The sequence below is a fragment of the Pan paniscus genome, chromosome 6, assembly GCF_029289425.2.
Source record: "Pan paniscus chromosome 6, NHGRI_mPanPan1-v2.0_pri, whole genome shotgun sequence".
NCBI classification, from domain to species: domain Eukaryota; kingdom Metazoa; phylum Chordata; class Mammalia; order Primates; family Hominidae; genus Pan; species Pan paniscus.
Window position 1 is genome coordinate 170,954,719 of NC_073255.2, and position 14,602 is coordinate 170,969,320.

The 14,602-nt window shown below is 39.8% G+C and overlaps 1 protein-coding gene across 5 annotated transcripts in view; it reads left to right on the top strand.

The window, feature by feature from the left end:
- Positions 1–14,602, top strand: part of LRGUK (leucine rich repeats and guanylate kinase domain containing) — a 154,160-nt gene that overhangs the window by 11,778 nt on the left and 127,780 nt on the right. For all 5 annotated transcript variants that reach the window (XM_055115385.2, XM_055115386.2, XM_055115383.2 and 2 more), the window contains exons 2-5: positions 761–868; positions 3,165–3,246; positions 6,785–6,885; positions 11,936–12,017. In XM_055115385.2, coding sequence (XP_054971360.1) covers positions 761–868; positions 3,165–3,246; positions 6,785–6,885; positions 11,936–12,017 — 373 coding nt within the window. The remainder of the gene's footprint in view (positions 1–760; positions 869–3,164; positions 3,247–6,784; positions 6,886–11,935; positions 12,018–14,602) is intronic.

The window sequence follows — 14,602 nt, forward strand, 5'->3', positions numbered from 1 at the left end:
CCCTTGGTTCTTGTGATGTCTATAGACCAAGGGCCAACCTCCTTATGGAAATGATCATCACCTTTTTAAAAATCTTGTACATTTTATAAATCTAGCAACATTGACTAATAGGAAGTGAACTGAAGGACCTATTTTCTCTACCAATCTGGCAAGAATACCAGATTTAGAGAGATAATTGCCTTAATTTGATGTAACCATCCTTTGGGGTGTGGGCAAGCAGTCAAATGCAGTGGTTAGGGCAGTTTGGGAGAATTGCCCTGGGACTGGACAGATTGGGATTTTCATTCCAGCTCTGTCACATACTATCTGTTTGGTTTCAGGCAAGTTAACCTCCAAACCTTAATTCTTTTACCTGTAAAGTGGAGATAAGAGTAACTATCTCAATGTTGTCCAAAGGATTCAATGAGTTCATCCATTGAGAGCTGTTAGTACAGTGTCTGGAATAGAGAACCCCTCAATCAATACCACCACTGATACTGCTGCTTCTACTGCTACAATGTTCACTCAACTTTGAATGCCTAAGGCAAGTGACCACCTGAAAAAAACAGTGGCAATGAAAACATTGATTTGGCAGATAGTTATTTAATTATATGTAATATGTATATGTTATCAACACAGAATTTTTTTGGGGGTTGGTAAATTTTGGAGAGCTCAGCTCCTGCGTATAAAATATACTAAATAAGTGCTGGATATGACAAGATAGATTGTTTCTTTTCTAATGAGAGTCTTTTCTTTGTCTACCTTTCTGGGTTTTTTACAGGAGGAATTTGATGGGGTCCTGAGAGAGGAGGCTGTGGCCAAAGCACTCCATCACTTGGGGCGCTCAGGCTCTGGGACTGAGCAAGTCTACCTCAATCTAACTTTATCAGTGAGTATGACAAAATCTCCATTGGCTGGCTACAGCTTGACACTGGCTAGACCATATTCATTTTCTTCAGTACTCTTAGCTTTTGTGGTGACAGCAAATCTTGGAGCCTCGCATTTGATGGAGACTGGTGACAAGAGATATTTATGTAAATATTAGACTTCAAAGAGCCCCAACCAATCCAGTAATCAGCCCCCCAAATTTCTTAGTTTTCATTCTCTTCACACTCTATTTCTTTCATCTTCAGTAGTCTATATTATAGTAATCAATGCTTTCTTTCCAGGAGGTTGAATTTGATTCTGTAAAACCAATCAAAGACTCTTTAAGAATTTTCTCTCTGATCAGTGGAAGAAACACTAAACTTTATATCTGAATCCAAGGGAACAAAGTATTTTGATATTGACTTTCCCCACTAAGTATGTCAAGAAATAAGAGGCTTTGAGCTATACCTTACTTTCCAAAAGATACCTATCATTAAAGAAAAAAAAATCTATTATTATTCATCAGTTTTTAAGATTTCAGTACTCATCATAGAGTAGCACAAAACCTTGGCTTCAATTTTATCAAAAGAGAGGCTGTAAGAGCAAACTACTGGGAATACTTGCTTCTTTCCTCATTTTGTCTCTCTGTAGTCCTAGAAAAACAATTTAAGCCGTTTTGCCTCCTTATATTGTAAAGCATTAAATATTCATTGGAGATCCACAGAGTAAATTTAGGTACACATGAGAAAAAAAAAAAACGCACATTGAAATTTTACCATGGCACCATGATTTGGCGAAAGGGTATGTAATTCACTATAAGCCTGTTCTATCTTGGATTTGAATGAGTAAGCTAAGCAAGAAATGTTAAACTTTTTTCACCTTTGCTAGTTCCATGGGCATGTCCTTCAAGGTCAGCATATTAAAACAGTAATCTTTTTCTATTTTCACTCTGTAACATTTTATGGATGACTCAGCCAGTCAGGCAATAACCCTGTATGCATTGCACTGTGTTTGACGCTGGAATATGGTATATAATTCCAGCAGCCAATGCATCCCCACACAAGCCCCTTTCAATCAATATTCTACTTCTGTAGGTAGTGCTATGCCTTAAATTGATCTACCCCAAAAAGCAATCCTTTAAATCTTATTTCAGCTGGATGGACTGAAGCTTAATTTATTTTGCCACTGACCTCCTTACATTTGAGATATTACACGTTGAATTACTTTGACTTAATAACCTGTCTTACTGAATACACTTTCTTAGAGTTGCCTAGTTTGGTGATTTTTTTTTTTCCTTTATGTCTTACTTATGTTACATGTTATTTATTTTACTTTCTCTTATTACTTGTGTACATATCTTCTCTCCTACCAAAGTCATAAGTTTCTTAAGGGCACAATACAGCTCTCTTCCATCATTGCATTTCTCATCATGCCAAGCACAATGCCTTGTAAATAGTAAATATTCAGTAAGTGTTTATTTATTATTACTGTTCTAGCGGCCTTCATTAAACAATCACCATTATTCTATATGAGAACGTGCTTATAATGACTCTTCATTGGTTTGCTTTTTTTCCGACTCCGCCATCACGACATAAAACAATCATAGAAGTCTTTGTTCCACTCAACCAAATTCCCCTCAACCTCATCTGAAGTTGACTAGAATCAAGATATCCTGGAAAGAATTTTGGACAAGGATTCAAGAGACTTAGATGCTGCTTCTCTATAACTAACTTGCTGTGTGATTTCAGGCTATTAACATACCTCTCTGTACCTCACATCCCTCATCTCTAAATTGGGAACAAGCTGCCCTACAGATTTCACAGGTGTGTTTGATCAGATGAGATTATTGTGAAAGAGCTTTGAAAATGAACCTGGTGAAAGTGTAGGTAGTATTGTTATTAATGATCTCCTGATGAGGTGTGAATTCTCTTTAAAACTTCATTTAAATTCTAGACATTTTTTTCTTCTACTAGGTAAAGGCCTTGTCTTTATTGCTATTGTGTGATTTATTAAAAGAAAAAAAGGACTCTGTTCTAATGGTCTCCATGAACACTGCTTTAAATTGGCCTTTCATGTTGTATTTGTTTTTGCTAACAACACTAACGTTATTAAGCTATTATTTTCTTCAAAGGAAGGGCTTTTTTTTTATGGCATCTGTTTTGAGATCCTATTAGTAGCAGGCTTCAGATTTTGTTCTCTCTCTTCTTCTATACTTGCGAAAGAAATTCTGGATTTCTTTCCATCAACAGTTATTGCAAGAAGGCTGAGTAGTAACCTGATAAGGCAACATTAAAGTCTTTTACCTTTTGTTTTCTCAGGGTTGTAATTTAATTGATGTTAGCATTCTCTGTGGATATGTTCATCTACAGAAGTTGGATCTTTCAGCGAATAAAATTGAAGGTATGTAATTGTCATTCTAGATTGATCACTGAATTATCTGAAAACTTAAACGTTGCAGTATGTAATATGGTTTAATAATGCCAGACTTGATATCACTAATTTGTGTATCAATTTACATATTGATCCTTTGCTTTCCATGCAAAAAAGGCACCGATAACTGCTGAGAGAGAAAAAGGCACAGATCTGCAATATGATGATGTGGCTGAGATGCAGTCAATGATATTTAAGACTAGGAGATGGAATGTTGGCTTTATTTTTTCCTTTTAAGAGATCGATCATTACTTCTTCAATACTCCCTGAATATTTAATGATTTCTTTTCCTCTGTTACTCAGTGCAGATGAATTAGTCTTTTTTTCTTTAACAGATTATTTTCTGTATTTTGCTTTTGCATTTATATTTTATTACACTCTTTATTCTGCATTTTTAAAATCTTATTTTTAAAATTAAAAAAACATTTTTTTTTGAGATGGAGTCTCACTCTGTTGCCCAGGCTGGAGTGCAGTGGCATGATCACAACTCACTGCAACCTCCGCCTCCTGGGTTCAAGTGATTATCCTGCCTCAGCCTCTGGAGTAGCTGGGACTACAGGCACGCACCACCACGATGGGCTAATTTTTTGTATTTCTAGTAGAGATAGGGTTTCGTCATGTTGGCCAGGATGGTCTGGAACTCCTGACCTCAAGTGATCTGCCCGCATCAGCCTCCCAAAGTGCTGGGATTACAGGTGTGAGCCACTGTGCCCGGGCCTACATTTTGCATTTTAAATCTGTTAGCTCTTTTACCCTTATTATTGAGCACCAGGGATTCACAAATACATATTTTTCATTCTTTTTTGCTGTCTTTATTTAGTTGATTCTTTCAACTCTAACTCCACAATTTGTAGTTTTATATAAGGTATTTGTTATGACACTTTGTTCACATTTAATGAAATTAGTCCTACCATTGTCAAATTTTCTTCAAAGCTTGATCCTTGTTTATAATTTTCTGATCTTATTTGAAGTTGACAGTGTATAATGTTTTTCTTTAGATTTCTAGGGAAGTGAGCAAATCATTACTTCTGACCTGCTTTCTTCACTGATAATCTTTCTGCTTGCTTCTTTTGCCTGCCTTTTTTATGACAAATAAATGTTGCTGATATGTCTTCTCTGTTTGATTCTGGGGTTTTTTCCCCTTCTAGGACCCTAATAAAGTCCACTTTTTAACGATTAAGAAATATTCTAGCCCATTTTCATTCTTAAAATACTACTGTTTTTGAAAGACTTTCAATTAACTTTTTTCTAGTTTTCTAAAGCTTTATTATGGAAAATTACAAAGCACAAATAGAATATTGGAATGAATATTTGGGTTCAACAGTGATCAGCCCATCTATATACCTCCCTGCCCAGCTTCCCCAGGGTTATTTTAAAGCAAATCTTAGATGGTCATCTCATCAGAAGGCCTTTTCTAGTGTTTCTGGCAGGAGCACTTGGCCTACTCCATACCTCCGCGGTTGTTTCCATTTGCTGGGTAGGAAATCGCGGAGTGGTGGGGGCCTTGCCAATGCTCACTGCTGACAACAGGAGCAGGGAGCCCACGGTTACGCTCCAAGCCTTTCTCTTCAGCCCGATCAGTCCTCACTAACCTTGGATGGCACATTTCATTAGTTCGTCAACTGTTTGAAAGCCTCCTGTGTGTAAAGTACCGCATATGTTTCTTTTTGTGATGACAGTCTCACTGGTCTCCTGGTGTAGGCCAAACTTCAGACTGCATCCGAATCACCTGGAAGCCCTGATAACACAGATTTCTGGGCCCCACTCTCAGGTTTTCTGATTCGGTAGGTTTGGGGCGGGGCCTGGAAATTTGCATTTCGAATAAGCTCCTGGATGAGGCTGATGCTGCTGGTCCGGGACCACATGCCGAAAACCAGTGATGGAGACACGAGGAGTTCCTGCCCTCTGGTGGGCAAGGAGGTCACTGCACTGATAGGGACCACAGGCCAGCTCAAGTTCAATGTCCAGCAACCCAGACCAAGGACTTTTTTCTGTCTTCATATGAAAACACTGGCTATCTACAGTGTGTGAAATGCACTCACCATCTCTTTGTCTCTAGCTAAGTACTAGCTGCTGCTTCTGCTTCAAGAAGGATCTCCATTTACCTGCCCACAGAAAGATCATCTTTCAGGAGAGTCTGGGGGTCCCGTGAAGTTAGTAGAGTTGAGACCACTGCTGACAAACATGTAGCTGAGCTCAGCATGGACAAATCGATACCGCTTGGAAAGCAATTACAGTTTCTCCTTAGGTTTCCTCGAAGAGTTCTTCCTTGATTTGCTGATTCATTTCCAACAAAGTGTTAATGTCTCAAAGTACTGTCTCTCCTAGAACTATTTACATTTAGTAAGGAAGGGCATGGTTTCATCCAGAAAAATAACATAGAAATTGGGGGGAATTTTCTGGCTTCAGTGACTATTGAGAAGGGAAGATACCAGGAGGCCCCTTACATAGCATGTCCTACCCACCTCAGGGCAGGGCCCCAACTACTCCAGGCTGGCTTCCTTCCCCAGGTCTGCATGTGTCTGTGCCACCTGGAGAAAGGTAGAAGCACTTTGCTTGGCTTTGGGTGAGGAGGCTCCATTCTCCCACTAGAGGCCATCCCCAGGAGGTTGTAATAGCGCATACTATGATCTAGAATCTAGAACGAGGAGAGAGAGGGAAATGCTAGCATTGTTGCCATTTTCAGGCAGAGAAAGGACTTACTGGTAGAGACAGGGCCATAACCCTTACTGTGTGACCCTTCCTGATTCCTTCCCTAATTCATTCCCCTACCTGTGTGTCTGCTGTAAAGTCATAGAGAAAGGTAAAACAATAGTTCATATCTTTTATCTTTTATATGTAATTTCATTAGCACTATCCTTTATTAGCACAGTAGTTCTTTACTTAGTGTTCAAGATTCAAAGTGTGTGCTTGGGATAAAATGAAAAACTCAGATGTATGTTTGATCCAATCTGGAGTCAAAAATCAAATAACAGCAATGAGTTAAATCACTTCAAATAGTTAATGCGATCTAGTGCTAAGTCCAACTGAAACAAAATTTAATTTACAACAAAGAGAGTTTCCTAATTGTGGCATTTCCACTCTTTATGAAAAGATCTAATTTAGTTATTTAGGGGCTAATTATCAAGAGGATTATCTAAGGCTTTTGCTTCTCATCCTTTTCTCAAAGGCTGGCAAGTTTTGTAGCATTTCATTGTTAGTGGCAGAGTGAGCGGGCATGCGGAAGAGGCCGCAGGGATTGGTTACTTGGCTGCCCCCAAAATAGGGCATACGAGGATTGGCCACCCCTGGGGAAGAGGATTAAATTATTGACTCCAAGAGTTTTCTACCTTTTTTTTGTATATTTCACATACTCCTGATTTTATTCCTTTCACTCATATGGAATAATTAAGATGTCTTTGCAACTGTTATAATTTTAAAATATTCTGACATCATGTACACTGTTTTTAATGCCTTTGTCTTGTTATTTTATTGGCTTACCTTATTCTGTATCTGTTTCCCTCCGTAGATTTATCTTGTGTGAGTTGTATGCCTTATCTCCTAGAACTTAATGCTTCTCAAAATAATTTGACTACGTTCTTCAATTTCAAGCCACCCAAAAACCTCAAGGTAGACTTTATGAATACCTTAATTACACACTAAGGGGTTTGCAAAAGTGCATTAAATAAGCAAAATAGCACTCAAAAAGAGAATTCAGAGAGAATAAGATACAGAGGTAAGCAATGTAAGTGTCTGAAATGAAATAGAAAAGAAGGCTTTGTGTATCCTTTATTTTGGAAAAGGGAGCTGGTCTGTCAGTGGATAGGCTTTCTGGAAGCTTTGTTCAAACCTAGTGTTCAAACCAACGAACTTCCCTCTGGTCTCCTCTTTCCCTCATTTGAATAGTAGTTATTATTGCCCTTTTTTTTGTTATAGTGGAACAATTTTTAAAAAATATTACTTGGTACATTTTATTTATTTAAAGAAATGCATTTTATTGTGTATGTTTCAGATGTACAGCATGATGTTATGGGACATATAGCGGAATAACTTGTCTGAAAAATTTTATATCTGAATAATCTGTAAAAATGTCCTAGGCTCAACTTTGCCCTTTTATTTATCTAACTTTACTTTTTAAGAAAATAATGCTTTCAGATCTCCATTCTTGCTTCTCCGCACTTGCTTTTGCATTTCTGAAGCAGAAATAAACTACCTGTGAACAGTGGTGGATGGAATAGTTTGCTATGCCCTAGAGCAGTGAGTCTGTTGCTTAAATGCATGCCCAAATCACCTGCGGTTCTTGTGAAAAGGGAATTCTGACCCATTAGGTCTGGGGTGGGGCCTGAGCCTGTGATTGCTAAAAACCTTCCTGATGATGTCATGCCACTGGTCCATCGGTCATACTTAAGTAGCAAGGTCAGAGAGAAGTGGTTCCCACACTCTTCTGCACATTGGAATCACCTGAGGGAGTTTTCAGACCTACTGATACCCAAATCCCACTGCAAGAGATTCTGATTTAAGTGGTCCAAGGTAAGGTGTGGGCTTTGGGCTTCTTATTTTCGGAGACAAGTTGGAGTGCAGTTGCGCAATCTTGTGTCACCACAACTGCAGCCTCCTGGGCTGAAGTGATCCTGTCGCCCAGGCTGGAGTGCAGTGGCGCAATCTTGTCTCACTCTCACCGCAACCTCCGACTCCTGGGCTCAAGTGGTCTTCTCACCTCAGCCTGAGTAGCTGGGACTACAGGCACGTGCCAAAACACCTGGCTAACTTTTTTGGTATTTTTTGTAGAGGCGGGGTTTCACCATGTAGCCCAGGCTGGTCTTGAACTCCTGGACTCAAATGATCCACCTGCCTCAGCCTCCCAAAGTGCTAGGATTACAGGTGTGAGCCACCACGCCTGGCCTGGACTTTTAAAGAGACCATCAGGTGGCTCTAATGTGCTGACAAATCTGGAAACGATCACCCTGGGTTTTGTGATTAGTGTTGTTGTATTGGACTCAAATATTTAATTAAAAAGTCATTTTAAGGAATGGACATCAACTATTGCCTTTTATTATCTATTAGTTTTATTTTATTTACAAACCAAATTAACTTAAATCCAAAATATTCTATGGAGAGTTGCACAAATATGAAAATCTGTTTGAAATCAAGAAACAGACATTCCCTTATACTGATGAGAGACCTTAATTTTCAATTTTTCTTCAATTTTATATCATTCCATTATCAATAGTGCATTTTTTCCCTTTGAAATTATAGTTTTTGCCAGGATGACATTCCTTTGTGCAAATAAGCCGCACTAGGTGCCTATCTGTACTCAGTGTGGGGCCGCATCGTCTTGAGGTTATCAGGAATTGAATCTGCAGAGCTGTTTTGATTCACCTTTTGCTGTTCCATTCGCCTTGCCTGAAGCCACAGGGCAGTCATTCATGGTAACAGCATGACCCCTACCCCAGGAAAAACTTTGGAGTTTCTCCCTTTCACACCCCTTCCTTGCACTCTCCCAGAAAGACCCTACAAATGAACAAAAACAGATCATGGACCCCATCTTTAAGGTTCTGAGCTCCTGGAGAATTACAAGCAAATATATTGGTCATTTTAGAGAAGTGTGTACCAAGTGCCAGGCTGTACCCTGAGGTGCTGCAAGCCACTGTGAGCTCTGTGTAGACCTGGGAAGGAATGATGGTGGCCTCCTGGTGTTTGTTTTCTTTTCTTTTCTTTTCTTTTCTTTTTAAGATGGAGTCTCATGCTTGTTGCCCAGGCTGGAGTGCAATAGCAAGATCTCGGCTCACCGCAACCTCTGCCTCCCAGGTTCAAGCAATTCTCCTGCCTCAGCCTCCCGAGTAGCTGGGATTATAGGCATAAGCCACTACACCTGGCTAATTTTGTACTTTTAGTAGAGACGGGGTTTCACCATGTTGACCAGGCTGGTCTGAAACTCCTGACCTCAGCTGATCTGCCCGCCTTGGCCTCCCAAAGTGCTGGGATTACAGGTGTGAGCTGCTGCGCCTGGCCTCAGGTGTTTTCAATGTATTATTTAATCCTCCCAATAAAGCTGTGGGGCTGTCCTGATACTGAAGCATGAAAGGTTAGATAACTAACTTCACCTTTGCTGGGAGGCAGCGGAACTGGGATTGAACCCACTGTCTGAGACCCCATGGCCCACATCTTTCCAGTAAGTCAGGCTCATGTACTATGCTCCACCATCTTGAGAAGCTCCACTTCCTTTTCATTTAATATCTATGAGCCTTGTACCACCAACCAGAGAGAACATGCATTTCCTAGAGCGGGGACTTGTACGTGCACTCTTTTTGTATTTATTAGAATGCTTTTGCTCTTACTAGGTGAAAAATGTTAATTTGACTTGATGGCTACTTTTTCCAAGCTCTAGTTTCCAATGGGAGTCCAAACAGTGGCACAAACCCCTTTAAGGTCTTTCAAGAAACCTGGCTGGGCACAGTGGCTCAGGCCTGTAATCCCAGCACTTTGGGAGGCTGACATGGGTGGATCACTTGAGGTCAGGGGTTCAAGACCAGCCATGGTCAACATGGTGAAACCCTGCCTCTACTAGAAATACAAAATTTAGCCTGGCATGGTGGTGGGAGCCTATAGTCCCAGCTACTTGGGAGGCTGAGGCAGGAGAATCCCTTGAACTGGGAGGCAGAGGTTGCAGTGGGCCAAGACTGAGCCACTGCACTCCAGCCTGGGTGACAGAGTGAGACTCCATCTAAAAAAAAAAAAGAAACCTAATACCATAGCTGCATACAGAGCATAGTATTAGCGTTTGCCCTGACTGAGGTGTAGTTATACAGATGTCATACTATGGCACCAGAATGAAAGATGTTGATGAAAAAGTGTCAATGATAAGTAAGCCCTATCATGATAAGTTTATGAAAGAAGAAAAAAATGAATGTTAAACTCCATTTACATCATGCCAAACTGACTTATTTCATAGTATGCATTTTCCATAGCTCCCATTTGTATATGCATACATTTGATGTTCTGATTTTTTAAATAACACTTTTATTTGTACATTTCTATTTCTTCATATAGTTTGCTAACTTGTATTTTACTAAGTAGTCCTGTTGCTTGCTGTATTGCAATTGACTTCATCAGTTTCCTACTCTTGCCATTGGAGTTGTTTCTAAATTAGTTTTTAGTATTTACTATATAAAGTTTTTAGTACTTAAAGGGTTTAGTATTTAATGTGTTGCTAAAATAATCTCCATAAATTTGGGGGGTGAAATCACTATTTTAAAGGGCATGGAAAAATAAGAATAGTGCTTATTATGTAATTGCTTGATGGTTTTCCAGAAAATGATTATAATGTACCCAGCAAATTATGAATGCAGTGGTTCCAAAACTTGAGTTTTTCTTTCCTTAAAAAACTTTTTTGTTTATCTTTTGCCAGCAGGTGAATAATTAAAGTTATTTAATATTGTTTTTTAGTCTTACATGTTTGACTAGGAACAACAGAAGTTGCTGAAAAAGCTTTCCTACAGTAGTCAATTTTGAGAAAGAATGTAAAGTTGAAGAGGCATTGCCTGGAGATAAATAAGTAAGACTAGGCCGGGCTCGGTGGCTCACACCTATAATCCCAACACTTTGGGAGGCCGAGACGGGTGGATCAGGAGGTTGGTCAGGAGATCGAGACCATCCTGGCTAACACAGTGAAACCCTGTCTCTACTAAAAATACAAAAAACAACAACAACAACAACAAAAAACCCGGGTGTGGCGGCACACGTCTATAGTCGCAGCTGCTCAGAAGGCTGAGGCAGGAGAATTGCTTGAACCTGTGAGGCAGAGGTTGCAGTGAGTTGAGATCGTGCCACGGCACTTCAGCCTGAGCGACAGAGCGAGACTCCACCTCAAAAACAAACAAACAAAAAAGAATATTCTGGCATTTAGAGAGTAGCATGGGACAATATATGGAAATAGGAATAGAAAGGTAAAGGAACAGGAAACAAGATATGCACAGAAATGAAGTGAATACAGGTTACTGGGCAGTAGAGAAAATGAAATGGTTGTGGGTAAGGATGAAATTGAGGTAAATCCTGAAGGAAGACCAAGGAAATTTAAAATAAATGCTAAAAGTGGAGAGCGTGGCTGCAGGAATTGAAAGCATTTAGGTTATTGGGAGGTTCCTGTGCACCATGGGGAAGAGGCCTTCTTACTATCCCTCAAAGTGGACAGAAAAGGATCCCAGTTAGAAAATGATTAAATGGTCGGGCGTGGTGGCTCATGCCTGTAATCCCAGCACTTTGGGAGGCTGAGGCGGGTGGATCATGAGGTCAGGAGATCGAGACCATCCTGGCTAACACAGTGAAACCCCATCTCTACTAAAAATACAAAAAAATTAGCCAGTTGCGGTGGTGGGCACCTATAATCCCAGCTACTCGGGAGGCTGAGGCAGGAGAATCACTTGAATTCGGGAGGTGGAGGTTGCAGTGAGCTGAGATCACACCACTGCACTCCAGCCTGGATGACAGAGCAAGACTCCTTTTCACAAAAAAAAAAAAAAAAAAGATTAAAGACAGATGATTCTTTTAGCCTTAGTGTGTACTTTCAGTAATGAATTCTAACTCTACATTCAAAAATACCTTCTTCTTGCGCAGTTAATTATTGTGGCAAACATGAAAAATGAAATATTAATATAACATCTTGTTCTCTTTCTCTTGCCAGAAGGCGGATTTTTCCCACAACCGAATTTCTGAAATTTGTGATTTGTCAGCGTATCATGCTCTCACTAAACTAATTTTGGATGGTATCCTTTGAATAAGTAAAGGGGAAAATTTTAAAAACAATATAAAAATTAAAGACTACATATTCAAGAATTGTATTAGATTACATGGACTAGTACCAGATAAGCAATTTAATAGAGATGTGACTTATTTAAATGACTAGGAATTGGTATTCACAAAATGAGGATAAATATTTTATTTACCAAGAAATGAAACTGTGAGTCAAAGCTTGTCAAGAGTATCTTACCCTTGAAAAGCCAAGTAAGATAGTCATTTTTCCGATAAATGTAGGCTTATTCTTATTCTAGAACCAGAGAAGAAGTTCTGTTGTAATTAACTCCTTTCTCAGTTGGGTGCATTGGCTCACACCTGTAATCCTAGCACTTTGGGAGGCCAAGGCAGGTGGATCACCTGAGGTCGGAGTTCAAGACCAGCCTGGCCAACATGGCGGAAACCCTGCCTCTACTAAAAATACAAAAATTAGCCAGGTGTGATGGGATGCACCTGTAATCCCAGACTGAGGCACGAGAATTGCTTGAACCAGGGAAGTGGAGGTTGTAGTGAGCCAAGATTGTGCCACTGCACTCCAGCCTGGGTAACAGAGTGAGACTCTGTCTCAAAAAAAAAAAAAAAAAAAAAAAATTAACTCCTTTCTTCAAATTTGCTGAAACTTGTGTCCTATTTTATATAAATTCAGTATTTGAAAATCTAGATATGGTCATAAGGAAAATTAGTGATTCTTTATTTTATAAAAGAGTTCATGATAAGTTCTTTTTAAACAGTAAGCTTTTCTAGTGTATTTTAAATATGCTTTCTTTTTTAAAAAAAAAAAACAACTTTTGATTTGATTTGCAACATAGCTATTTCATGAGCCAGGCTCCCATGCAAGCAGAGCACCTCCTTTAAAGACAGCGAGCTCCAACTTCTAGAGCCTAAGGGGCTAATTGGAGATCTGTGAGTTTAATGAGCTTGAGTCTCTTCTTCACACCAGAGACTGATGTTTTCTGGGTGGCAGGGGAGCCAGTACCTTCTCTTTCTCAGTAAGTATCTTTCTAGTCACCTGAGGATTTTGGGAGACAGAATGGAGAATGAATTGATTGCCTTGGGTGCCTTATTCAGGGATGTGACAGCAGCTAGTACACACTGCATTTGTGATAAGGCTGATACGAGGGACAACAGAGGGTACGTTTTCTTGAAGATGTATCTTGTAAAAGAAAAAAATCCTTTATTTATATATGATGGAAACTTGGAACATAGCACCACTCCCTTTAGAACTTGTGTGTGAAAATGAGCAATTAGTGGACATTTAGATGGTGCTTAAATGAGCAAGTTTTCCTGATTATAGCCTAACAGAGAAATCAGAAAGTGACCAATATAACATGTTTTATTGACAAACTAAAAGCATACACATTAGCAGTATATCTCTGTAGAACCTTCACTTCATGCTTGACTATCATGTATTTTGAGTTTGCAAAGAGATAGCTGGACAGTCCAGAAGCTATCTGGCTCAGACATCCATTTATTTCAGGCTGTGTAGAGTGCTACACAGGAAGACCACAGCAGCAGCATCACCTGGAACTTCATAGAAATGTAGATTCTTGGGCTCCATTGCAGACCTAAGAAATCAGAATCTGCATTTTAATAAGACCCCCCCCCAAAGCAATTTGAGTGCACATTAAAGCTTAAGAAACACTGGTTGGTCTAGGCCGGGCGTGGTGGCTTATGCCTGTGATCCCAGCACTTTGGGAGGCCAAGGCGGGCAGATCACGAGGTCAAGAGATTGAGACCATCCTGGCTAACATGGTGAAACCCCGTCTCTACTAAAAATACAAAAAATTAGCCAGGCGTGGTGGCAGGCACCTGTAGTCCCAGCTACTTGGGAGGCTGAGGCAGGAGAATGGCATGAACCCAGGAGGCGGAGCTTGCAGTGAGCCCACATGGCACCACTGCACTCCAGCCTGGGCTACAGAGCCCGAGACTCTGTCTCAAAAAAAAAAAAAAAAAAAAAAAAAATTAGCTGGGCCTGATGGCACGTGCCTGTAGTCCCAGCTACTCAGGAGGCTGAGGCAAGAGAATTGCTTGAACCTGGGAGGTGGAGGTTGCAGTGAGCGGAGATTGCATCACTGCATTCTAGCCTGGCGACAGAGCGAGACTTCGTCTCAAAACAAAAACAAGCAAACAAAAAAAAAAAAAAAAGAAAAAAACAACACTGGTTTAGTCTAGAAGTCAGCAGCCCCTAAACTCTTGCTAGCCAGAAAGAATTCAGCAATTAGGGTCCCTGAATGCTGATGATGCCATGGCAGTCTGGAGTTTGTTATGGAGATCTCTTGTCCCCCAGAAAAACATTCTATGTTTTGGCATGAAATTGCCAAAGAAAACAACTCCACAGTATTTTGGACTCAAAACACAGTTGAAAACATTTCTATCAAGAGAGTCTTAATTTCTATATACATTTAGCTTTCCATGTAAAAACTAAAGTATCATGACTTTGTAAATGTCAGATATAATGAAAAAAGGAATTAGGGTTTTTTTTTTCTTGACATTAGATGTAGCAATTGAGTCTTATCACTAAAGTATAAAAAGCTGTAATTATTACATCAAAACCAAT